At 37.3% G+C, this 27190-nt stretch overlaps 2 protein-coding genes across 5 annotated transcripts in view; one reads left to right on the forward strand and one right to left on the reverse strand.

The window, feature by feature from the left end:
- Positions 1-6274, reverse strand: part of hsf2 (heat shock transcription factor 2) — a 40748-nt gene extending 34474 nt beyond the window's left edge. The window contains exons 1-3 of the mRNA XM_086060508.1: positions 6087-6274; positions 5597-5705; positions 1-107 (exon numbers count right to left, since the gene is read on the reverse strand). The exon at positions 1-107 is cut by the window's left edge and continues 21 nt beyond it. Coding sequence (XP_085916634.1) covers positions 1-107; positions 5597-5705; positions 6087-6179 — 309 coding nt within the window. The 5' untranslated portion in view covers positions 6180-6274. The remainder of the gene's footprint in view (positions 108-5596; positions 5706-6086) is intronic.
- A 252-nt stretch (positions 6275-6526) lies between these two features.
- Positions 6527-20641, forward strand: mcm9 (minichromosome maintenance 9 homologous recombination repair factor). Of its 4 annotated transcripts, none has more exons than XM_086061798.1 (15): positions 6527-6611; positions 7164-7345; positions 9393-9558; positions 11091-11197; positions 12079-12285; positions 12973-13054; positions 13171-13371; positions 13442-13567; positions 15156-15275; positions 15369-15543; positions 15644-15846; positions 16848-17051; positions 17229-17311; positions 17710-17855; positions 18780-20641. In XM_086061798.1, exons 2-15 carry the CDS (start codon positions 7181-7183, stop codon positions 20272-20274), a joined length of 3480 nt encoding a protein of 1159 aa, XP_085917924.1. In that variant the 5' UTR covers positions 6527-6611; positions 7164-7180; the 3' UTR covers positions 20275-20641. The 4 variants fall into 4 exon arrangements, with proteins under 4 accessions (XP_085917924.1, XP_085917925.1, XP_085917923.1 ...); XM_086061799.1 differs by lacking the exon at positions 6527-6611 and adding an exon at positions 6633-6757; XM_086061797.1 differs by lacking the exon at positions 6527-6611 and adding an exon at positions 6828-6959.
- The last annotated feature ends 6549 nt before the right edge of the window (positions 20642-27190 follow it).

Consider the following 27190-nt stretch of genomic DNA (forward strand, 5'->3'; position numbering starts at 1 on the left):
CAGGTCATCCTGTCCATGTTTGAAGTAAGGGTGCTGAAACTCCACAGGACTATCTCTCTCCTGCTTGACAATGCCTTGGTCAATGTGCATCACTTTCCGGAATCCATCTGAATTCATTAAAATGTTGCATAATAAATTAGAAAGCGATGCAAAACTAATATTGCACTACGATTTGTTGGGACTGTCATTACAATGAAAACATATTTTTGCTGTAGAGCAGGGGTACACAAGTTGGGTACTTGAGAGTCCCAATCCAGCCTGGTTTAGATGTTTTGCTCTTCCAACACACCTGATTCATATGATCAAGAATCAGGATAGTTATGCTTCTGGAAAGCTTGAGCTGAACATTTGATTCAGGTGTGTTGAGGACAGAAACATCTAAAACAGGCTGGATAGCAGCTTTCGAGGACCGAACTTGGGCACCCTTACTGTAGCGCTAAATAAACAATATAAAATATATTTTGATAGAACAAATGTAAAAGATCAGAAGCATGTTTAAAATGACTCAAATGGAAACTTCTACAAAAGCAAAAATCAATGTACAGTGTTCCCTTGTTTCTCGCGGGTTTATCTTTTACAGCCTCACGGATATTTTACAGCGTGCTTTTTTTTCTTCAGCGTGCCGTCAGACGGCTCAGCGCGCCACCTGCCACCCGCCCCATTGTTCACGCAGACCTGCGCCGGCCACAAGGCTAGGGTGGAGTTTCGGGGGCACTGCGGCGATGCGGGCCCGGTCAAAATGGGTTTACGTGTCCTGCCTCGTTTCTTCATCATTAAAATTAAGAGATAAAGGGCCGACAAACGACTGATTTTTACCCGGGATGGGAACCACCGCTGGCAGGGTAACTTTTTGAAAATCCTCTGTGTCCTGGAGGTCTCTGGCCAGCCGTATATTTACGGGCATCCTCGGATTTGTCTTGACGAGACCTTTCCAACAGTGTATGGCCCGTCGCATTCTGACCTTGCCCGTTGCCTTCGCGACCTGGAGACAAAGGCCCGACAGTTTCCGAATTTCATGCCTTGGAACGCTCGTGCGTCCGTCACCACCCCATGGCTCACCCCTAGATTACATCGCATGCGTGTGCATTGCGGATCCGCTCCTCCAATTTGTTTCCATTTCCAGCTTGTTCATATTACACCGGCTGCGTATGCGCTGCGGATCGACTACCGACCAGCTTGTCGTACTGAAACCGCCAGAACCGGCAATACGCTCCCGAGCCTCCTGGTCAAAATAGATTTCTCAGCCTCGTATCCTCGTCATTAAAGTTGAGTGTCATTTCTAACCGCTGTTTTGTTGTTCTTGTGTGTGTGTGTTTTTTAATGACTATTTTTATTTTAAAAAATTAGGAAAACATACCGGTTGGAAAAAATTGATCGATCACCGTTTATAATTTTGTTTCTCAAATAAATGTTTTGGATATTAGTTTAATTTTATTGTTATTATTATTTTTATTATTTTAAAATCTACAAAGGTTTGAACACTGAGAGTGTATAGGCCTACTGTGTTTAAATAAGAGATACAGTATGTGAGAAAATGTTAACGCCTATCAAGAAAAGTGCATATATAAAGTGTGAGGTAAGGTGTTAGCCTTAAATGTAATTATATATGGCATATATAATAAATGAAAAAAATATAGTATGAACGAAAAAACATTTAGAATAAACAAACAAATATATACTGTGCTGTATAAGTAAATAAAAAAATACTTTTAATGGAAAAAAATAACTGTAAATGAAAAAAAAAACATATATGATGAATGAAAAAGCATTCACAAGAAAGTAAAAATCATACCAAAACGAAAAATTTATATAATTAACGGAAAATAAAAAATAATAAAATTAAAGCAGATATCCATTATCGCGGGTAGTTTTTGGAGCTAAACACCCGCGAGAAACGAGGGAACACTGTATATCGGAATTTGAATCCATTGTACAGTAGAACAGAACCTATCAATTCCAGAAGACTATCATTTGTCATTTTGAATTCGACCACAATCTTCAAGAAAGAGTTGCCTCTTCAGTTTGTCTTGCATGATGTCATGCAAACAAACAAACAAATAAATAGTTAGTCCCTTTCAGTTTTTCTGTGTTCTTTGTGGAACTACTTCAGAAGGGCCTTAGTGATGGCCCTATACACTTTTTGGCCAGGCTCCAAAGAACAATTTTGGTCAAATTATAGCGAGTTTGCAATTTAGGTAGAAATTAAAAAAAAATAACGGAATGTATATTGTAGGGATGTAACGATAACGGCAATATCGTGACATTGCGATATTAAAACTGCCACAATATCGTCATCGTCACGTCATAATAAAAGCAGCACATCTGAGGCGAGGTTGAATTCCATTTGTGCAGTTTTAGCACCCTCTGGTGGTTAGTTCATTAGTGTAATTTAATTTTAATTAGGAATGTGTTGGTCACTGTGGTGGTTATTACTCCTATCAATCAGTCATACCATCAAATATTTTTCAACATATCTGTGAAAAAATTCATTGCTTTTAGCCCGCTTCAGCCAAACACAACATTGTGAACTACATAGACCATGATGCTTTTGCGCTGCTGTGCCTATAGGACAGGGATAGGGAACTCTGGTCCTCGAGAGCCGCTGTCCTGCCTGTTTTCCATGTCTCCCTCAATCAACACACCTGATTGATGAACAAGATCGTTATCAGGCTTCTACATAGCTTGCTGATTAGCTGATCAGTTGAGTCAGCTGTGTTTGAGGAGAGAGACATGGAAACAGGCAGGACAGTGGCTCTCGAGGACCATGCAGCATTAATTACAACATCATGGCTGCGTAGTAAAAGGATCCGGTTATTGAAATGGCCAGCCTGCAGTCCACTTCTTTCACTTATAGAGCACATTTGGCGCATCATAAAGGAGAAGGTGCAACAAAGAAAGCCCAAGACAGTTGAACAGTTAGAGAGACGCGTGTTAGTCAAGAATGGGACAGCATTCCTATTTCTAAACTTGAGAAACTTGTCTCCCCGATCACCAGACGTTTGCAGACTGTAGTAAGACGAAGAAGGGATGCCTCACAGTGGTGAAAATGGCCTTGTCCCAACTTTTTTGAGATTATATATTAAAATTTGGCCCTTCCACATAATTGCATTCAGTTTTTATTCACAATTTGTATAGTGTCCCAACTTTTGGGTAATTGGGTTTGTACAAAAACAAAACGTATTTTGAAAATATAATGAGTTTTTACACATTATCGTGAGCTTTTTTATATTGCCAAACTCCCCACAATATTGTGATAATTATCGTATCCGTGAGGTTCATATGATATTTATCATATCGGCTACACGATTAGGGCCAAAATGATAATCCATATTATTTTTTATCAATATTGTTACCACCATTATTAATCAATATTATTGTTCATGTTATGGGGGGACAAAAACATTTTTATTGCACTACTTTCAAACGAATATATGAACAGTTTTTAGTGCAAAATGAAACTTCTGAAAGAACAGAAGATCATTTAATAAAAAACGGATTTACATGTGAATTCAAAAGGCTAACTGAATAAGTACGCTAGTATAGAGTGCAATCACAATGTCCTGAAAACGGCTGATGATCCCTTTCAAGGCACTAGCTCCTCATCTCCAATTGTTACTGTACTTTCACCTCTCGATATTACATTACAATGAATTACTTTGAACTATCTATAAAAATCGCGGCCACATTTATTGTCACTTCAAATGTATAGAACAGCGCTAACAGCTGTATCTACTGTCTGTGTGAAGGAGCGTCCACAAATTAACCAATTCCTTGCTGACATACGTGGCACAAATCACCATAAATCAAATAAGAGATTATTTTCTTCATTCTGACTGCTGTAGTAGTTGGAAATGCTAGACCTTTGCATATTCCACATCAAACTTTGCTGATAACTCTCATTATGGAGAAAATAGATGAATACAATTATTTTCAGACATATTCACCCAAAAACTATTTAAACACCTTTTCTCATTCTGATAGCTGTAGTAGTAGCTAGTGGTAGACCACACTTATTGCAGCTCAAGATGAGATGATATCTGTCATTATAAATATATATTTGTTAATATAAATTGTTTGTTTGTTTTAATGGACTTGATTGAGTCTGTCAATAAATATATTTATTATAGAGTAATATAGGTGACATTTAAGTAACATCATTCATTGTTCACAAAAAAACAACAACAATGAAAATACCCTATATAGCATGGATATAATTTTGAATTTCTCAATTTTTAAATATTGTGATAGAATATTGTTGTGCAATATTTTGCAGATTTATGAAGCAACATAAAAAATAAACAAGAGCTGTTGTTCAAAAAGGCTATCTGTGCAATTGTTATGTGAAGCAAGACAGTGTAGATGTACAGGATTTTTTGTAGAATATTGTAAAATTATCATTAGCGCTTCTTTGGAAAAAAAAAATAATGTTTTTTTATTATTTATTTTTTTATATAGCCCATATCGCCCACCCCACTGCATGGTGCACTCACTTGTTATTCAGGCAGCTTAATGAAGCCTTAACCATGTATTAGCCTCCTGGTCGTTGGCTGACTACAGTTGGGAAACTGATTGATTAGCTATGCACACAAGCCTATATCCATTCATCCTTTTTCAAACCGCTTTACCTATTGACAATTCCGAACATCTGGGCATTTCTGATATTTCCTAATGCAATGCCATGCAATGCAAATGCTTCCTTTACACAGTGTAAACAAAAGGCATATTAATTGCTTTTGCCTGTGACTATCATACAAACCAGGTAGATTCTTATAGTAGTCAAACAACATTTCATCAGATTTTGGAATCAAAATCATCCTCAGATATCAAATTGCAACGATCCAAAGTCCAATGCTTTTCAATGCACAGAGCTTCTTTTCACCGAGTTGACCGCCATTTGACTTGTGACATAAGCTCTGAATTGTCAATACCTCCAAATCTTCGTATATCTTGGTGAAACCTACAAACTAGGGCTGTTTTGTTAAAAAAAAAATTGTAGGGGGCGCTTCCAAGCTATTTTTTTTTTAATTGCATTAAAATAAATTGCATAAAAAAAGCTAACAAAATACTGACGATTTTGCTTATTTTGTGTGCAATACATATCTTATAATAAATACATGTACAGCCAACGATCAGGATAATTTATCGTGGCAGCCAAAATCCTGATCACAAATAAAATTAGATTCAGGCTGTCAAGTGAGCTTGTTACTTTCGATAGTGACCTGCCAAATACCAAAACCAAAGCCTCTCTAGTCTGCACATTCATACAATAATCAGCCATGATGTATCATCAATGGTAAGATACTGTACTTTTAATATTTACAAGTTTTAATATTACTATAACTTATTTACAGTCGTATGACAATTAAGGAAATTTGCCTTCAGTGATCCTCCATCACTTCTCAAAGTTAAGGGTGAATATCAGATTCATTGTATACAGAAGTTTCCTTACACTTTCAATAGTATATTCAAGTTATTTAAATAAACACAGTCTCTCATTTCTCATTTCCTGAATACTCCCAGTGTTTGGAGTCGCCAACTCAGCCGAAAACTACATTCACTCAACATAACGCTTACATTATAAGAAAATTCGTCTTACACATATTGAGCTGCCTGATGAAGCTGGCCATGTTATTGTGCTTGAAGAACTTTGGGAGAATCTCCTTGGCAAACCGCTGCTCATCCAGCACCAGGAAGCTATTGCCCTCCTTAAAAAACAAAAATAGCAACGCCATTATGAGTAGTAGTATTAGAAAACTGCTGGATATATATATATATATATATATATTTCCATAATTGATTGTTGACTGCGCTACATTTAGCAGCATACAGCTTGCACAGAAAAATATCCCTGGCTAGGCTACTATCAACCGTTCGTGTTCAGGTTTAGCTGGTCAAGAAACACATCCAATTTACAGCACGTTTCAAATGTCACAAGCCGTGTCACTCGTGTACTTGTTAATATTCAAATCAATCCAATAAGACGGTCAGTGTGCTACGTTGTGGCGAGGTTAATCGTCTCCACTAGCCACCTGTTTTGTGTTAGCTTGTCCAACAAGCAGGCTAATTGCCCACAGTTGCAGCATTACCTGACTCCAGCAAATAAGTTCATTGGTGGCTGCATCCTCGACCAGCGTCCACAGCTTGGTTAGGAAAGCCGGGACGTCCGAGTTGTGTTTCATCTCGAAATCTAAACAAATTTTGACGTAGTATCCGCGTTTTTCGCTTTTTCGAAGGCTTGGGGGATGCGAATGTTTACCGTTTTGTGGAAGAGGCTCATACAACTTCCGTTTCAAGTGCTTTGGCTCTGATTGGTCGAAAAATAGTTTACGTAACAACACTCACGTGGGACACCACGCGTGCAGACAAAGTGTAAACCACGTGATGGCGACTATAATGTATGATTAATTTTCTTTATTTTTCTTTTTTCTTTTTTTTTACTTTAGTGAACCACTTTAAAGACTGTTCTCGTAAATGTGTGCTCATGCCTGACTCATTTTAAAATGCCATTTATAAACGCATGTTTTGCCACGACTGTAATTTCCTTTTCCGGTGGAAAGGAAAAAAATTCTTGTCCATAAAAATGTGCAGGTTTTTTTTTCAGTTGCTATTTGGTAGGTACAGTTCTCTATAATAATTATATGTATCAATGAACGCTTGTCTGGTGATATTTCCACATAAAAATAACTAACTGACAAATACTTCGAATTTGCAACAGATAATGTTCGGCTCCACTTCTTGCCTTTAAGACAAAATTCGGGTAAACATTTACTCTTTACGCGTGTATCTCAAGCGCGGAATTACAGGTTTCACCCCCCCCCCCCCCCCAAATGTATTTGAGGCGATGCTGGCTTGTTTCTTATTTTAACTGTAATTGCAGACAATAGTATCTTCACCAAGTGCGCAGTTGTCAGTTGGACTTAAAATCTAAAGAGATGCAGTTCATACTCCGCGACAAATAGGTGGGATGAATGTTGTTTACTTAAATAATAAATACATATACACGGGCTTTTAACGCTGCAAATGCTATCACAAATCATCATTAAGAAGCAGGTATGCGTTTCATTGTAGCTTTCATTGACTTTTGACGTCTGACACTTCGCTTCTAACTACTAACTACCAACTTTTGGTCATGATCATAACACTTGCCCTGTCTGTCTTTTCAGGTGGATCGTAATTCAACATGGCTCTAAATGCAGAACAGGAGGCACTGATTAGCCAGATCTTCGAAGCCTACATCACGGAGTATCATCATGGAGACATTACTGAGCTCACTACAGTCACCGGTGATGACTGTCATCAGCCTGTTGTTATCAATGCTATGACATTGTTTGAAGCTAACATGGAGGTAATTATACCAGTACTAAAATAATGAATATAACACAAAAATTCAGAACCTAGTGCACATTCACATCCGGGCAGGGCAGCTGAAATCAAATGTGTATTTTTAGAGGTGTTAGAATTAATCGATCAAATGTTTAGATAACTAATTTGATAATCAATTGATCATCTAGAGCCACTGTTTAGCTTAAAATTGATTATCCATCCATTTTTTGAACCCTTGCGTGGGTCATGTCAGGCGTGCTGGGGATTGTCTTCGGGCAGCAGGTGGGGTACACCCAGAACTGGTCGCCAGCCAATTGCGGAGCACACATTGCGTATTATCAAAGTAAGACGTTTGCATCTGATTTTAAACAATGATCTACTTCTTTACATATTCTCAAACATGTTATGGACTAACCCAGTAACCAAATCATAATCAATTTATTGAAAAAATGGTCTATTAATCTATTATGTAAATAGTGCATTCCCTGTGAGTGCTTTGAGTGTGCCAAAACAAAAGAGAAAGCACAATTTAAGTGTAATACATTATTATTAGTTGAACCTGAAGCACAGAATTGCAGCGCTGAGGATGAATAAGTAACCACGAGGTAGGTACCATTTTTTTTTTAAACGTGGGTGAGTATAACATCTCTCCCTCTTGTATGATATAGCTTATTTGTTTTTTTGTTTTTGTTTTAAACAATACTAAACAAACAGCAATAATGAATTAATAAACATTTATAGAAAAAAATTGCAATTTATTTGAATGCAAAGTAATTTTCATCTGATTTGATGAATCAATAAAATAATCAATAGAATAATAAATTATAAAAGTATTCAATAGTGACAGCCCTAATTAAGATCATGAGTGAAGCAGACCAGTAATTATTTAGCAATATTTCATAGAACCCCCCCCACCCCCATTTGCTGTCACTTTTTGCTATATCTTGGTGGCTTAGAAATGATAACCAGAACCAGAACAGTAGAGTGTGATACCTTCACTCATGCATCCTAGAGGTTGTTTATGATGACGTTTGCAATTATTTGAGGGTCTTGACTGCTCTTATAATGTCTCAAATGTCAAAATGTCTGTGCAGTGGCCCTGTTACTAACTTCCTTACTGTTTTTCACCTATACACTTGTCTGGTTTTCTTGTTGTTTACACCTCCAATCACAGTAGTATGCTTGTGGTCTTCACTAGGGCTGAACGATTATGGAAAATAAACTTATAGCAATTTTTTTCACTAAATTTTGCTATTGCTATTTACTATGCGATTTTTTTTTATTTTTAGGTCCTGTTCTATTTTACACAACACATACACAAATAAATCCATATTATAAACATCAACAGATTTATTAAACATAAATGCATCCACACAACTGACTTGCTGCCCCGCTTTGGTACTAAACTATCTGTTGCATCCACCATTATAGCGTTGCGTTGAAGTCGCCTTCACACTTCTCTCCAGCCTGGACCGCTCCGCTTAGCTTGGCCCCGCTCCGCCCCCTACCCCTCCCCTCCTGAAAGTCTCTCTCTGATCACACACTGTCCAGGTCCTCTGCTGCGCCCCTTTACAAATGATCAATCAAATCGCAACCCTTCGCAATTACATAATCGCGTGTTTTCAAAGCGCGGTTAAATCGCAAATGCAATTTATCGTTCAGCCCTAGTCTACCCAGGCTAAATCAATAAATAAATAAAAAACAAAAAAACATCACATGTTCAATTATTGTTACTGATAAAAGTATTCCCCCATTCCTCCTGAAAGTACTGTATACTTTGACTGGTGTGCTTCATGTTATGCTATCTTGTTGCCTAAAGGCCAGTCTTAAAGTGTACAGCTAATCACAACACAGGGAGCTACAATGTTGAGCGTTGTCAAAATATTCTAATTTTGTGAAACACTGGATTTTTTTTGTCTTTCTGCTATACTCCTCTAAATTTAACCAAACTAAGGCTATTTTACTTTGCCTGTGGATAACAAATGTAACATGCAAGTTTCACTTTTGGAAACAAGTTATTGAAATAAATCTGACCAGAACCTGTATATTTGTGTGTTATTTACCCATAGATCGGGGACTATTTCAATGTCTATCCTAGTGACGTCCTGACAATATTTGACAAAGTTTTGCACAAAACAGCCATTGAGGTATCAAAGAATGCCTCTGCTAAGCATTCGGATGGACGACGCTCTCAAGAGCCGAGAATAAAAAACACCCTCCATGCACGTATCACAGGTGAGGCTTGATGGTCTCATGTCCAACCATCCATCTTCTTTCGCTTATCCGCTTCGACTTGTGGGGTCAGTATCTTAGTAGGAAAATCCAGACTTTATTTACTGCACATGCACATAGATATATGTAATAAAGATCTCTTTATTCCAGCTGGAAGTTTGTATCCCCGCGATAATTAGGGATTCACCTTTATCGGAAATTACCCATTTTCTCTGTTAGTCACACATATATATTTTTTAACAGTATGATAATCTTGCTTAAATTTTCTTGAAATGCCCATCCAGTGTTTTCATCCATATGGCAAAGAATTGTAATATTTTCATCAGCAGAAAGATCCTATTTTTCCTTCGTTACGCATAGAAACTGTGACTTCTGTGAATACACTCATGTCAAACTGTAAAATCCTGTGAATCGAGTGAGGTGTATTATACAAGGAGCTTAATATGAAACAAACATTTTTCACATTGTTTAGATGTTTCCTAGTAGCCTACTGGCAGTACCAAGGGGTTGTAAAAAAAAAGAAAAAGTTCTTAAATGCAATCACAGATTTATAGCGCAAATCATACACAAAATAGCTCAATAAGCTTCAAAAAGTAATTCAATGTACAGTACATTTAAAAGCTGTTAGTAAAGTATCAAAGTAGTAAAGTATCAAAGTAAATAAAATAAAAATAGCTTACCACAATTGAGTAAAAGGGCATACAGTGCAAGAACAAGGTTTTTGAAAACATGATTTTGAAAATATTTTAAAAGACCTTAATCACAGGTATGGGAAAAGAGCATCGTTTTTAACATGGATTTAAGAGCATTTACACTTTATTGGTGTGTTTTGAATCTTTATTCAATCTTTATTATTATCAAACCTGTCTGTTCAATGATCTCAAAAGACAGCATAAATATATGCAATGTTTTTTTATGCTCTTGTTTATTTAACTTAAATCCCTCATGCAAAAATAATATAGAACAAAGTAGGGGTGTGAATTGCCTAGTACCTGGCGATTCAATTCGTATCACGATTCATAGGTCACGATTCGATTAGATACCGATTAATCCCGGTACGAATCTATACATTTATTATTGCGATAGTTTTTTTTTTACTCCAATTTAGAAAATACTAATCAGTAAACTTGTACATGTACACTGTAAGATTTGTATGAAAATGTATTCATAGCAAACAAACAGGTTGCAGTCTGTTTCATGTTTGAACGGCACTGAAATAAAATATTATGGCTTATTCCATTAATATAACATTATTCCATGCTTAATGTGTGAATCGTAACTCTTAAGTAAGACGTTTTGTTGAATATTCCCATAAAAAATTGATGTTTAAAAATCGATTTTGGCCGCATTTCGAATTGATTTGAGAATTGCGCGCTGTAATATTGCGATATATTGCCGAATCGATTTTTTCTAACACCCCAAGAACAAAGTGTAAGTGTGGATGAGTTTATGTAGGAATCTATAAATGTATTTTGTCTTACATTTTTATCACAAGGTGGACAAATGTCAAGAACTGTTCTGTCTTGCGTGTCCAGGTTTACCAGTTTGTCCAGAGCTAACAAGGGACACCATTCCCCGGTCAAGAGATGTTGGGCATTTCTTGTCTGTCACTGGGACTGTCATACGTACAAGTGTTGCCAAGGTAACGACTTAAGACTTAATGTGTATTTCTCAACATTTAGTTAAAGTTAAAATGTTTTAATTTTACCAGAACGGACTGTACCATGTGTTCAGATAGATTATTTGTCTTGGAGGGGGTGGCGGTGAACAAAGCCTTTGATTATGGAGGACCAAAACTGCCAAAATTAAAATAAATAAATGACTAAATAAATAAGTAAATATAAATAAATAAATACATATTTATTTATTTATTCAATTAAACAAATAAATAAATAATTAGTGATGCAATGGATTACAAAAGTCACGGTTCGGATCGGATCACGGATTTGAGTCACGTTTTGGATCGGCTTGCATGGAGAGCTCCAGCAGTGGACGACTATCTTGTCCACTGTCACCACAACTTGTTGTCAAGCAACTCAAGTTGCAAGTTGTGGTGACAGTGGACAAGATAGTCGTCCATTGCTGGAGCTCTCCATGCAAGCCTTCCTTGTTGGCTCACTCTAGGCAGTTTGCAACAGCAAAGCCCAACCCAAGACACGCTTAGGACGGCGGACCCCTCATTTGAATAACATTTCGACCTGATTTGACATATATTTTTATATTTATTTACATTTTTTGAATCTTGTTTTTTTCATTTTTTTATTTAGGGATATATATATATATATATATATATATATAGTTGTTTTTATTTCCATTTATATACATTTTTATTTTCACTTTTATAACATTTAATTATTTATGTCATCATTTATTTTAAATTTTGGCAGTTTTGGTCCTCCATATTAGACTATCAAAATGCCAAGATCATATTCGATTTTGAACCCACATGTGTATAAGTGCTACTTCATGTCTATTGTTGCTTGCAATTTGCTTAATCCGTGCATATTCCTACCACTTTCATAGGTCCTGGAGTACGAGCGTGATTACATGTGCGCCAAGTGTCGTCGTGTTTTTGCGCTGCAGGCAGATTTTGAGCAGTTCTATTCCTTTGTCCCACCGGTGGACTGCCCCAATCCTGATGGGTGTAACTCATGCAAGTTCAGCTGTCTGTCTGGAGGGTCTGAGCCGACTGCCTGCAGGGATTACCAGGAGATCAAAATACAAGAGCAAGTGAGGTCAATGGTGTATTTTTATTAGGGGTGTCAAAATTAGTGTGTCAACTTTGAGGTAATTTAAAGTTCCTTTAACACCACAAACTTTTTTAATGACTGCCCTTTACTTGGAAATCCTGTACTGGGGGAATTCCAGTCGCAATGCTGCAGACACATCCACGGCTAAATTTAGTAGTAATAAATTTAACAATAAAGCATATATTATGTGCAGAATTTCACACATTACTTCATGTTAAAGACTAGATACTGTAGCTCATAATATGAAAAGAAAAATGCACTGAGCTGTCACCAATGTCTTACAAATGCAAATATGCCATCTAGTGGCAGAAAATAACCTCAACACAAATCAACATCACACTTGTTTTTTTACAGTACAGTGCATCTTTTAAATTTTAATTCAATTTTATGAATTATGATGAAATTACTGCATCAATGACTAAAAGATGCAGCCATATGACTATTAGTTTAAAAAAAATTCTACTTTTATGTTAACAAGAGTATAAAAATTTAGAAAAAAATATTTTGTTGTATATTTAGAACAGATATAAAATTTGCGATTGATCGTGAGTTAACTATTGAAGTCATGCGATTAATTACGATAAAACATTTTTAATCGCCTGACACCCCTAATTATCATACTTTCTATTTGCTCAATGAATGATTTCAATCACCTTCCAAATCACAGGTGCAGAAGTTGTCAGTGGGTAGTATTCCTCGGTCTATGGTCGTGGTTCTGGAAGATGACCTTGTGGACAGGTGTAAATCAGGTAGGAAGCCAAAAATTCAAGTACCGAATCAATTAAAAGGATTCAACCAAGCAATACTACACCGTTTATTTTAGTGTCAGCTGATCAATTTTTTATTTATTTAATTGGCTTCCTAGGAGATGACGTGACTGTTTATGGAGTGATGTGCCAGCGCTGGAAACCCTTTTATGACGGTTCTCACTGCGATGTGGAGCTGGCTCTCAAAGCCAACAACATAGAAGTCAACAACCAGCAGGGTGCTGCTTCTATACTTATAGAGGATGCTCAAAAGGAATTTAAAGAATTCTGGGAGCGCTACAAATGTGATCCACTAGCTGGTAAGAATTTTACTCACTTCCAATGTATAATTCTGTTTGAATATGTTTATTCTCTCTCCACTATCTGTAGGCAGGAACCAGATCTTGTTGAGTTTGTGCCCTCAAGTGTTTGGCATGTATGTGATTAAATTGGCCGTTGCCATGGTGTTAGCTGGAGGGGTGCAGAGGATAGATTCTTCTGGAGCCAAGACCAGGGGTATTCATCCTGTTTTATATTTCATTCAACACTGCGTTGCCTTGTGTATGAAATGTATACTTACCTTGCTGAATGAATTGTGTAATATATGAGTTTCCCTTTTTGAATTGAGCTACTGAAATAAATTAAGTGTTCTATAATATTCAGTTCTGTTTTCAATAGGGATTTTCGATACCAGATACTAGGGGTGTTAGAAAAAATCGATTCGGCAATATATCGCGATATTACAGCGCGCAATTCTCAAATTGATTCGATATGCGGCCGAATCGATTTTTAAACATACATTTTTTATGGGAATATTCAACAAAACGTCTTACTTAGGGTTAGGATTCACACATTAAGCATGGAAGAATGTTATATTAATGGAACATTAAGCCTTAATATTTTATTTCAGTGCTGTTCAAACATGAAACAGACTGCAACCTGTTTGTTAAATGCAGTGGCTCAGTTAATGAATTTTCAGATGAATAAATACATTTTCATACAAATCTTACAGTGTACATGTACAAGTTTACTGATTAGTATTTTCTAAATTTGAGTAAAAAAAAACAATCGCAATAATCAATTTATAGATTCGTATCGGGATTAATTGGTATCGAATCGTGACCTATGAATCGTGATACGAATTGAATTGCCAGGTACTAGGCAATTCACACCCCTATCAGATACCAGTACGAGTACGCAACTCTCACCAATACCGATACCAAATACTGATACCACTAGTGCATACAAATTCCCCCAATAAACAATGACATAAAATTTTGAAGAATGACCTATATATCCCAATATTAAATTTTCCCTTAAAATTGCATGAAATTAATGTCAATTTTTCGTTTTTGTGATTTCTAATTTCTGGTTCCTGGTCTTAAAATGGTCACAAGAGGACGGCTAATACTGGTATTAGCCTCCTAACACATTCACTCGCAGCCATTTTCACTGAAGCAACCCCCTTCGCTCCTGGCTGTTTTACTAGATTTTGACTGATTTTGCAAGACCCAAAGAATATTCTGTTCTATTGCTATAAAAACATGGAACCTACCAAAAGAAAGATTAGAGTCTCTTCTTTCATCAGGAAAAAATATATTTGTAACTGTTTCCGTTTTGCAGCAATTAGCATTAGAATATAGCTTCAGTTTCATCATTATTCACATCCCTGTTGAAAACACTGGCAAAAAGAGCGTTTTTGCAACATGGCCCTGGTCGATCTCTTATACTCTGCTGGCACCTGCTGGACGTGTTTTTCTTTTTAAATAACTACCATTGCTTTAAGCCACCTCTTCATGTCAGAAGCTGCATCAAAACCTTCTGTATGCTCTTGCTTAAAAAAAGAAGAAGTTTTTGGTAGTGAAGGACCAAGCATTAAAAAAAAGTATTTGCGCGTTTTTGTGTTTGAATGAGTTAAAATAAGGCTGGTATCGGCACTCGCCTATCCCTATTTTTCAACTTTGATCAGTGCTCAGTAGATCCCAGAAAAATACCAAAAAACAGCCAATCTGTCCTCTTATGAGGGGCAAATTGGGATGTTGCTGCTTTATTACTGGATTGAAGTTGATTGTTGTCTCACTGTGAACTATCTTTTTCTCTTAAGGTGAATGTCACATGTTGCTCGTTGGTGACCCTGGTACTGGCAAGTCTCAGTTCTTAAAATATGCAGCCAAAATGATGCCCCGCTCTGTGCTCACTGCTGGGATTGGTACAACAAGTGCAGGTATATTTCCTTCATCAGGCTTTTGACATTCTCAAAACGATGCTGATGCCGACATATCCAATCAGTTCTGTATATCCTGTCAATTGCGGTTAGGGCTGACAGTTGCAGCAGTGAAGGATGGAGGTGATTGGCATCTGGAGGCAGGAGCCCTGGTACTCTCAGATGGTGGTTTATGCTGCATTGACGAATTCAACAGCATCAAAGAACACGACCGCATCAGTATCCATGAAGCTATGGAGCAACAGTCCATTAGTGTAGCCAAGGCTGGGTAAGATATTAATTTCAAGATTAGTGACCAAAATGTGAGTACAGATAAAGCCGTTTTTTACATTTTTTGTGCTCCTATATGTTGTTTTTCCTCTCCATAGTATGGTCTGTAAACTGAACACCCGTACTACCATTCTGGCAGCTACCAACCCAAAGAGCCAGTATGACCCAAACGAATCACTGTCTGTCAATGTAGCTCTGGCTAGCCCTTTGCTAAGTCGCTTTGACCTGGTTCTGGTTCTGCTGGACAACAGAAATACAGAGTGGGACCGCATCATCTCCTCTTTCATTTTGGAGGATCGAGGTAAGAACAATAAATTAAAATTCGGATTATAAATCACACTCATGTGATTTATAATCCAAATTTTAATACTCAAGTGTGACTTGTATATATGAGATCAGACTGGCACCCCAAAAACCCTGTTCCCTAATTAACGAGGACATGAATGTAGTTGGTGTGAGAGCAGAAGTTGCAGAGGACAGGGTTAGGCAACTGATTCGCTGTGGTGACCCCTGAAGGGAAAATTTGGCGCCAATATTAACTTTCACTATAACTCAAACTGTTGGCGTAAAAAAATAAAAACTCCAAATCTAAACCTTATCAAAATGTTTTTAGCATATGTTTATTGAACAAATTTCTGATTTGAAAAATGTTGAAGTTTGTTTTCCTTTTCAAATCTTAGACCGTAGACGTAGACATCTTTGTTTTAAAATTCTAACAAAAAGTTCAGAGAGATCCCAGGATCATTAGTATGTTTTAAAAAGTTGAATGAAAAGTTAAACAAATATACAATACAGTAATTTCTGGACTGTAAGCCGCTACTTTTTTCACTTGCGTTCGACCCTGCGGCTAATACAAAGGTACGGCTTATTTATCAGATCACAAGATCGCACTATAAAGGAAGCGCAAGAGCGTCAGGCAGAGCAAAACAAACCAAGTGAGACCAAATGCAGTATGACAATCAATGATATCTCAGTTACATATAGGGGTTTGCCAGCATTTGCGAACATGCATAGGTGCACGCGTGTACCTACACGTGTGCCGCGGGCCTAGTCAAAATGCCACTGATGATTTTTTTTCCCTTCGCCAATCCAACCCTGATACAAATACTATATTTTACATTTCCTCAAAATACTTCAAATCCAATAACTGCAAGAAAACTGCTATTGATTATCAAGTAAAGTAGACGAGACACCCAGTTTATGAGGAGGATTGCATCCCCTCTGGGTACCATGATGCAATTTTAAATTCCATATTTTAGCATGATAAAAGTGTTTGAATTCAAGCCTATTCTTTGTTCTTAGGACTACCCTCTGAGTGCTCTACTCTATGGTCCATGGAGAAAATGAAGGCTTATTTCTGTGTAATAAAGCGCTTGCAGCCACAAATTTCAGCGGAGGCCAACTCCATCTTATCAAGGTACTATCAGCTGCAAAGGCAGAGTGAAGGCCGCAATGCTGCACGTACAACCATCCGAATGCTGGAGAGTCTTAGCAGACTGGCAGAAGGTGAGCATGGCATGTTGAAAATATTTCAAAAGTTAGCAGGGTTTTTTTTCCATTCAACTTAAACACCATTGATTGCCATTTCTAATGTAAACTAAGAGGCAAAGAAGAAACCATGAACATGAGTTTAAGAACTGTAATTAACAATACTCCTCACTGAAATGTTTTCATTCCAAACAGCTCATGCTAGACTCATGTACCGAGAGACTGTGACCATAGAGGATGCTGTTATGGCTGTCTCTGTAATGGAATGTTCCATGCAGGTACTTAAATAATCAGTTATTTACCCCCTTTTCTACTCTAAAACCATTTATGACGTTTTTCAACAGTGACAAGTGATGACAGTCTACATGCACTCATTTGAAACCCCACCAAGTACACTTGCACAAATCCATTTAATACCAAATTTGTAAAAAAAAATATATATTTAAATACTGCACTTTAGTGCATATAATACTGACTAATTTAACATGTGTTGTGGCAAGACAGTATCTACTACTGACACTAGACTCTGTGCTAGTCTTTGAGTTATATAATATGCTAACGAGTTTTCCATTGCAAAAGGCACCTGATGAGCTAATGATTACACATCTTTGTTTCTTGTTGTTGTTGTTTTTTAAAATTTTGAAACCAAATTGCAAAGTTCCCTGCATTCTCTTAGGGTGGTGGTTTGCTAGGAAGTGTTAATGCAGTGCTTACGTCATTCCCTGATGACCCTAGTCAACAGTATCAGACACAATTTCAAGTACTACTGGGAGGCCTGAAACTGCCTCTCTTACTTCAGAAGGAGATGGACAGATTGGCCAGGTGGGTAAATGTTGACTTAACAAACAAGTGGGCTTGCTGTCACAGATAACTTTGTCTCACACCAGTCAAGAAGGGTCTAACATTGCCCTCACAATAAGGCTTTAACTCTTACTTCATGTTAACGTTCCAGCATTTTTACATTAAAAGTGTAATCTCAAACTTAACTTTGACAGCTACCATACTATGCATTTAAAAAAAATATTTTGAATATGTTTTATTCAATTTTTTATTATTCATTGATAAATTAAGTGCAATGTGAAATAGAACAACAAAACAAAACTGAAAAATCCAAACCATTAATTGGTCAATTAAGTGAGTTATTCTTTGGCCTTCATCTTCATCAAATTTCAACAGTTTTTGCATTAACCTAGCTAAAAATAGCTGGCATTTATTTATTTATTATTATTTTTAAATCGATTTTATAAGCTGTTTGTTAAAAAAATACCTCATCAAATTTAAATTGTTTTTGCATCAACCTAGCTAAAAATCGCTGCCATAGATTTCTTTAAATTTTTGTTTTTTAGACTTTATAAGCAGTTTGTTGAAAAATAATTCCTCATCAAATTTAAACAGTTTTTGCATTAACCAAGCTAAAAATCTCTGGCATAGGGTAGCTTTTTAAAAAGTAATAAAAAAAAAAGATTTTATAAGTAGTTTGTTGAAAAAATACTTCCGTTTAATTCTGGTCTGCGTAACGTGAGCCATAAAGACTTTGTAAAAAGTGGATTTATCATTTATTTATCAAGCATCATTGTCATTGTTATCAGTGTAATTTTTGGCTAGAAACTAATGCCTACTTTTGCAACCAAAGCAACTGTTTTAATGATTATTTATTACAGAGTCCATATTATGATCTTTCTTTCTTTCTTTCTTTCTTTCTTTCTTTCTTTCTTTCTTTCTTCCTTTCTTTCTTTCTTTCACAAGTCTTGGGAGCAACAGCATGAAGTCTTCCAGCTCTGAACAGCCAACGGATCACCAACATCATTTTGGGGAAACAGACTCTACTACCAAAACGCTACTTGATGTACTAAAGGCAAGCATGAGTGTTGCTGAGCAGGAGAGTGGTTTGGATTGGTTTTACTCCACCACGCCTTCTCGATCATCAGATGAAATCACCTCTCCAGTATCCACATCAACTCAATGTGACAGCAGTCAAAAAACGGAAGCTCAAGAGAATCTTCATGGATCAGACAGGCAAAATGCACAGCCTTCACCGAGTGTGATAAAAGTCTCAAAAAATCGACGAGAGAAAAGAATCAAGGAGCTACAGCAAGGTGACAAAGAAAGGATTGGTCTTGGAAAAAATGAGGTTACTGCGAGTAATGCAAGTAAAGATGTCAGAGTTCCACCTTGTGATGCTGACTTGGATTCCAGAATTCAGGGTAACCAAGGGTGTCGCACAGCAACTAACACTGTGCTACAGGACAAGATTGCAGCTTCAAATGAAAGTATTCCTTTCAAGTTTTCAGACTTTACATTTAAACTAAAGAAGATGAGATCATTAGTCCGCAATGACAGCACCAATTCAGGAGTGAGTGCACCTGAATACAACCTAGACAGCAGAACTTGTTCAACCACAGCAGGTAGAGACATTCAACAGAAGGTTGGCAGACACGATAAGGCCAATAGTGCACTTAAAGGCAACGGAAGTATAAAAAACAAAACGTTTGAAAAGCAGCCGAGTTTTGAAGGTGGAAGCATGACAAAACAGTTGAGCTTTGTCAGCGATAACGCCACTTTGTCTTTTTCACCGGAAAAGCCGGTCAAGGAAAAAACAGCACAAACTGGCGGCAGAATAAACCAAAGAGATGACATAGGGAGCAAAGATATTGTCAGGGGTAAAGACTGCCTGCCACCTTTAAAATCTACGCCAACCCCTACAAAATTAATAATCACCCCCTCAACTCTAGCTAAACTTTCCAGATTTTCTTTCACTGGCTCCACTGACCCCACACGACAGACAGTCCTGGAAAAGAATCATCAAATGGAAACAAATTCACGTAAAAAAGAACACGTTGAATTCTTGAGGGCTGATTTAAATAAAACTGAAGAAAGGCAGAAAGTAATGAAAATCAGGCGAGAGGTCAAAGTTGCATCGTGCCTTAACCCAGAGTATCCACTTATTTTGGAACATGGCCCAGCAACAAGTTCTCCAACAATGTCCAGTTCTAGTATAAAACCAGCAGAACCTACTCATGCTGGAATTCATGGTGTACAAATAGTTAAAGATAGGGCCACAGTATTTCCAAATTCTGGCAAGTTGAAGAGAAAGTGTTTTGAACTGGACAGTCGAACAAGTGCTCCCTGTGGTTCGAAAGGTGTGTTTGGCAAAACATCTCTCTTTGGCTCCGGTGAGGTTAATGATGACATTCTTGACACTGACTGGGACAAAGAGATAGCAAAGAAAGCCAAAGTGTGATATTATAGATAGCACCACCGGTCTGAATTGAAAAAAAACAAAAAACGGCATTACTTTTTTTTTGTGGGGGTACAATGTGCCGTGGATGGACACTAGATGGAAACCTTGATCCACTGTAAATCCTGACTGTTCAGTCTTGCTGTTTTACACAACCTGTGTTGCCAGGACTCTAACCCTGATTTCTGGTACAATCTTTGCTTGCCTGTTTTGTTTTTTTCCCTAATGTTGTACGTGTCTGTCTCTACCAATGGATTTATTTACTTAATACTAATTCACCGATACTGTAATCTACCTTTTAAATCTTCTTGCAAATAGCTGATCACACAAAAGCTGGTTTGGGTCAAATAAATAGTTAATTCAAGTATTAGCAGTTGCGAGAGTTAGATCTTTATTTCTCCGATAAATGCGCAACATAAAGCTTGGCTTGGATTTTATTTATTTTCTTTTTTTACGGTTTAGACAAGCTGTGGTGAATTTGAATGCTGTGAGTGGGCCATCACTGCAAAGCAATGTTGACAGTGCTGAGCCAATTGGATTTGGACAGTAATGTTACATCAAAAGACGTCACCCACTCCTTTAAAATGGCAGTAACTAGGGCTTTCTTTTACACACGGGAGATTATGGAGTGGGATTAAGAGTATATTGCTAAATTTAATGTGGAATATATAGGGAAATCTATTGTCAAACTGTAGCCCAGCAACCCCCCCCCCCCCCTTAACACTTTATGCCAGAATTGGTGATATTAATGAATCACTTGTTTATACTGTATAAAGGTTTATTCTCTCTTCCTCTACTTTTTGGACTGTTATATCAAACTTCATACATTATCTCACAAAAGTGAGTACACCCCTCACATTTCTGCAGATATTTAATTGTATCTTTCCATGGGACAGCATTAAAGAATTGACACTTTGACACAACGAAAAATAGTCAGTGTGAAGTTTATATTACAGTGTAAATTCATTGTTCTCTCAAAATAGCTCAAAATACAGCCTGTTGTGGCTACTCTTGCACAGCCATTAATGGCTAAACCTCTGGCAACAAAAGTGAGTACAACCCTAAGTGAAACTGTCCAATTGAGCACAGTTTCCTTTCCCAGTTTCATGTAACTCGGTAGTGTTACAAAGTCTCAGGTGTGATTAGGGAGCAGGTGTGTTAAATTTAGTATTACAGCTCTCACACTCTCTCACATCACTAAAAGATTAAAATTGCACTTCATGGAGCTTAATTGTTTTTGGTCTTACATTACAGACACAATTTATTTTAAAAGAACATAGGGGGAGGGGGGTTGTTGCGGCACTAGTGTGTTATCCTGACCTGTAAAACTAACATTTGAAATTGGGTATGAAAACAATGCAACCTTATGTATAATTTCTGCAAACTCATCGGAGATTGGGTCAATGTGTAGCCAAACTAACCTGACCTTTCACTTCACAGTAGGTTTTGAAAAAGACATGACTGGGACTGGGTGACAGGATATTTCTTCACTCCACTTGGTGTCACTTGACCGAAAGCTGTCCTATAGCAGCCCGTAAGTGATTAAAATAACAGCAAATAAATGCCAAATGTCCAGGCCAACAAAATGGTGGGGGCTGCACTAACATTAAACTTTGATGTCAAGTAAGGGGCTTCAAATGGCCCCCGGGCCGTGAGTTTGAGACCCATGGTTTAGAGCAGGGGTGTCAAACTCATTTTAATTCAGGGGCCACGTTCATCCAAATTTGATCTCAAGTGGGCCCGGACCAGTATGACTAGTAAATATAATAAATAAAATATTTTCCCCCTTTTTTTGGGTGCAAATAATTACATGTACATTTTGAAAATATTCCCATTTATTTAGTAGTTTATCATAATTAATAATTATTAGTGCAGAGTAAGTTCTTAAAAAAAAAAGTGCCCTTTTCCCCCCCCCTTTTTTTTAAACATCAAATCTGAGTAACAGCCAAATTTAGGAATGTAATTTAATGCGCTATCCATTGGATGAAAATAGCAACAATTAATTTTAGTGAAAAACTGCAGTTCATATTCTTTCCTCACGAGTCAAATTAGACCCACTGACTGGCCAGTTCTAGTCCCCGGGCCATATGTTCGACACCCCCCGGTTTAGAGATATTCAGTTCGGGTTGGATTTTTCTTTGCACGGTATATAATATGGCCTTATGGTTGGCAGTTTTTGGGGTTTTAAACTGAGACTATTCTTCAGTACCTCAGATCTCCCTAATTAAGTGGCCGTCCCGTACGGATACAAATGACTCACACCTTGAAGTCACCAGGAAAGAATGAAAATAAAAATAATGGTGTATTGATGTAGTTTGTTTTGCTTATATGCTATAGTGATATATAATATATTGTTACATAATTACCTAATGCATTACATCATAACAAAACAAAAGTTTCATAACAGCCTAAAAACAGGTGCAGCGATCAAGTACAGTATTGCTCAACAACTTTGTAAATAAAGATATTGGAATGAGTGAGGTGAGTTTTATTTGTTGCACATTGTTCCAGTAATTAGGGGCAAATTGAAAAGATTATCAACCAAATGTCGTGTTGACTTTTGGAATGAAGACCTTAATAAAACTGTTGGAACGGAAAGTGTGGGTGGTGGTATGCATGGTGAGCAGCGATAGAGTGGGGCCCTATAAGTGTTTTATAGATGCAACATGGACTAGTAGTTTTTTTCTTCTTCCCGTGAGTGAAGACAGAGCCAAATAATCAGGGAGTGCAGTTGATCAGTGACTAAAATTTGAATGATTATTTTTTTTACATTATCACTACTTGGATGAATCTTTTGCAGTCAATGTCTGTTTGAATTCTGGGGCCCGTAGACATGATCAATTTCTTCCATGCAGATTATTTGGTCTTTAGGGCAGCCTGTTTCAATTATGTGTTTGTGAATCTTCTTGCCTACAATTTTTATTTGCGGGGTTGTTCCTTATCTGAATTCATATCAGCATCTTAACATTCTATCAGTTTGATCACATTGAGCTCAATGTGAGTATAGCTCGATACGCCTTTATTATGCAAATGTCAGTAGTTATATCAACAAACGCCAGTGACCAATTAACATATGTACATGACCCTCCATCATGTTTGACACAGGATGCTGTTTGCTTTGGATTACTATGTAGTTGCTTTCCTTCCTTCCCTGTGCCTTTTCCATCATTCTAATTCAAGTTACCTGCCCATAGAAACTGTTTCCAGAACATTGGATGTTTTTTGGGGGTTTTCACAATGATGTTTTCTGGCAATGTCTAGGCAGGTTTTCCTGTTATTAAATGTTACCCTGGTATGCAGCTTGTTGTAATAAGATGACATTTTTATTGTCACACTCCTAACAAACATAACGTACACTAGTTTTAATTTTGTCAACAAAAACTAAACCAAAATAATTTTGTTAATGCACATTTTTCACCGGACTAAAACTAGACTAGACTAAAACCCTCATTAATAAAACACTGGGACTGGGCAGTATGCATTTTTGTTTTTGTTTTTTATTTGTTCATTTTTCCTTTCGGACGATCATAGAGACAATTTACAACATTCAATTTTCACATACAATTATACCCGAAAAGAAAAAGGGCTGACGGGATCAAGCCAAAGCTTATTAATTCCCGTTCCCCGAATGCAATAGGACGTAGATAATCAAAGTGGTAATTTGTCACATATCTAGTTGTGTGGATTATCAAGTTGTTTATTGATGCAAAAGTTTGTCTTCCCAATAGTCTATGTTGATCAAAACGTTGATTTGTTCTCTTGTTGATCAGTTTGGTCCAGTAGCATTAGATAGTTAAGGATCTTGTCGACTAATGACGACGAGACAAAAACATACTTCACTTAATAAAAACTGGACTAAAATATATGGACATTTTAGTTCACGAACAAAAACGAGACGCAAATTATATGATTTTGTAAAATCCTGTCTGCTAATCTGTCACTGTGACACTGTCATGTGACACACACCCTTTCAAATCTGCAGCTAGCGAGTGCAACATGCACAAATACATGGGACAAACAGGATGTGGATTCACGGTAAAAGGTTAGAAAAAAAAGTAAATTATAGTTATAACGTAACATTAATCCAATGCCTGTAACGTTCCAACAAAAAAATTAATCCGATTGCTAACTAATGCTAGCTAATTTACTAGCTCATAGAGAGCCATAGTAGCCACTTGTTGATAGACTGTAACTGTCTGTGAATTTGTTTTTCATCAAAAAGATGAGGGAACATTTGATGTGAAATAGTTTTAAATCTGAAATGTTCAACATTATCTGCTAATGAAAAATGTACAGGGGTAAAATTATTGTCCTTGTCCTGACTAAAACGTTGACCGTTTTTGTTGACTAAAACTAGACGAATAATATAAAGACTAAAATGCTAGATTTATAGTCAACTAAAAATAAATAATAAAAACAGGATGAGGTTGAATAACTACGATAAAAACGAACAAATGTGATTTTAACTGGACTAAAACTGAGACTAAATTTAAAAATGGCGGATAGAATTATCACTAACGTACACTGAAATTTCCTTTTCTCATTTAAATCTAAGAAAATAAAAAAATCAGCAATTGTGCACTTTGCCTTAAAAAAAAGTACCAAGTTATTCATTTTGAATTTGGTATGCTCAAAGTAAGTCATGTTCCTTTCAAGCACTCAACCAGCTATCATTTGTAAGTAATCTTTTTCAAAAGGCCATCATTTACCATTTCGCAACAACAATCCTGAAGTGATTGCTCACCCCCCAAAAATTGGCTATGATTTCGTATTCCTTGTCAGTTCTCTGCCAGGCCCAATTTTCTGCTGAGCTTAAAACTTAACAAACCGTTGTTGCAAATCACTTTCTTCCAGATGGAGATCAAAACTCATGTAGGCTACTCAATGTTGCGATGGAGTCACCCAAACTAGCGTCACAAGGTGTCTTTGCATGTGAATTCTTACTGTCTAAGAGCTGGAGAATCAATTGCCCACATTTCTGACGAATATATGTGTGTGCGTGTGAGCATTTGCGCTTTTGTTGTGCATTTGTGTTTTCATAGCAGGTATGAGGCTTCATACTGGACTGTGCTGTGACGCACCAAATTGTTGGAAAGAACATGCATTTTCCACTGGATTTAGAACTTTGGACATTTGTTTTATAGTTGTTGTTCTCCCTCACTACTTGATTCATATTGAAGTCTAGCAGGACACCCTTACTGCTGACACTAGCAGATTTATTTTTCAGCCTAATGATTAAATGTGTTGTAGTCTGCCAAGAGGTATTAAACACTGACAAGTGCCAATGCATAAAATTGACTGCACCTTCAAACAATGTCTGATTAAGTGTAATTCAATAGGTATGCCTTTTACTTTTTCAATGCCCCCTTCAAACAGAATGATTATGTGATCTCACCAAAAAGTAATTTTGTCCTAGACACACGTTAAGTTGTTGTTGTTGTTTTTTTAAATTAAACAACTAAATTGATTATTTGAAGATTTGGAAAATATATGAAAGTTTGTGCCAGACTGAATCTAGTTAAAATGTGTTTAAACTACTTCAGACAAGATCAGCATGTAGATTTCCTGCTCCATTCTTCTCTTTCTCATGAACAAGACCCTGAGATACATGAACTTCTCCGCTTGGGACAGAATCTCATTCCCAACTTGAAGAGGGTACGCCGCCGTGTTTCGACTGAGTACCATGTCCATGGTCTCAGATTTGGAGGTGCTGATTCTCATCCCAGCTGCCTCACACTCCAGTAACCGATGAGGATCCTGGCTTGATGAAGCCAACAGAACCACATCATCCGCGAAAAGCAGAGATGCGATACTGTGATCACCAAAGTGGACTCCCTCAACACTTTGAATTTTATATGAGTTACCATTAGGCAGCAAAATCCAGCCGTTTTTATCCATCTCATGTTGCCACTTGCAGTCGACTGAAGATGACCTCAATGTTGCTCAGGTAATAACCAATCACAGCACAGTTCAGAAAACAAGAGAGCTCTGATTGGTTGTTGCCTGAGCCCTGTGCAACATTGATGTCATCTTCAGTCGTACCTCAGGTCTGACACCACCCAAAATTTCTTATTTCCACCATTTTATTATGCAGTTATGTTAGACACTATCTAACAGCCCCTTATACACAATTCAAACCCTTACACACAATACACTTATGGCTCGATATCAGTAGGCTGTTAAGTCTCAAACTTTTCTCCTTGTCTTAATCTTAGCGCTAGCTCAAGTCCAATTTCTCTATCTCGTTTGATTTTCGGTTCACGGGCAGATATTTCAACCCCCCTATTTAAAAACAAAAAATGGGTCCAGTTTGTCAACACCTAGGGTATTCTAGGGATTGATATGTTTGACAATAAATTTCTCACTTTGGTAATTCTCAAGCTTCTACCCAACACTGTTGTCTTCCCTCCGTCATAATGTCGTCAGCCTGTCAGATCCCAACTGACAGGCAGAGTTCCAGTCCTCAAAAAAGGATCTTAGGCTCACTCTAGGGAGCCTGTGCCATGGCCATGGTCTTTCTGGAGTCCACCATGCCTGCTGGAATCCTTAGGTCTTTTAGCATCCGGCTTATGTTGGGTTCATTGTTATTTACGTCGCAACGCATTCAGTGCGTAGTGACGTGGAATGGCAGCTGGCTCTCTGCCGAGCAATGTGAAACTTCTATAAAGAAAGTCAGGTAAGTCTCGTAGCGTTTCTAAAGAAACAACATGCGATGGGGGAAGTCACTCTCCCCCAGAGTTTTGATCATCCCTTCAGGAACGCTACGGAGGCTTACCTTGGTGCTATGTTGAACTTTCAGTGACCAGTGTGTTACAGTGTGAGAGCTGTAAAATCAAATTTCACACACCTGCTCCCTAATCACACCTGAGACCTTGCAGTCACATGGCACTGAGGATGGAAAAAGACAAACTATGCTCAA

The sequence above is a fragment of the Leptonotus elevatus genome, chromosome 18 (assembly GCF_054856555.1).
Source record: "Leptonotus elevatus isolate MCC_2025b chromosome 18, RoL_Lele_1.0, whole genome shotgun sequence".
Lineage (NCBI taxonomy): Eukaryota > Metazoa > Chordata > Actinopteri > Syngnathiformes > Syngnathidae > Leptonotus > Leptonotus elevatus.

Coding starts and splice junctions, on each gene's coding strand:
- mcm9 (XM_086061798.1), top strand. CDS start 7,181: ATGGCTCTAAATGCAGAACAGGAGGCACTGATTAGCCAGATCTTCGAA. Junction 12,286..12,972: donor AGATCAAAATACAAGAGCAA/GTGAGGTCAATG, acceptor TCCAAATCACAG/GTGCAGAAGTTGTCAGTGGG. Junction 15,276..15,368: donor GATTGGTACAACAAGTGCAG/GTATATTTCCTT, acceptor AATTGCGGTTAG/GGCTGACAGTTGCAGCAGTG.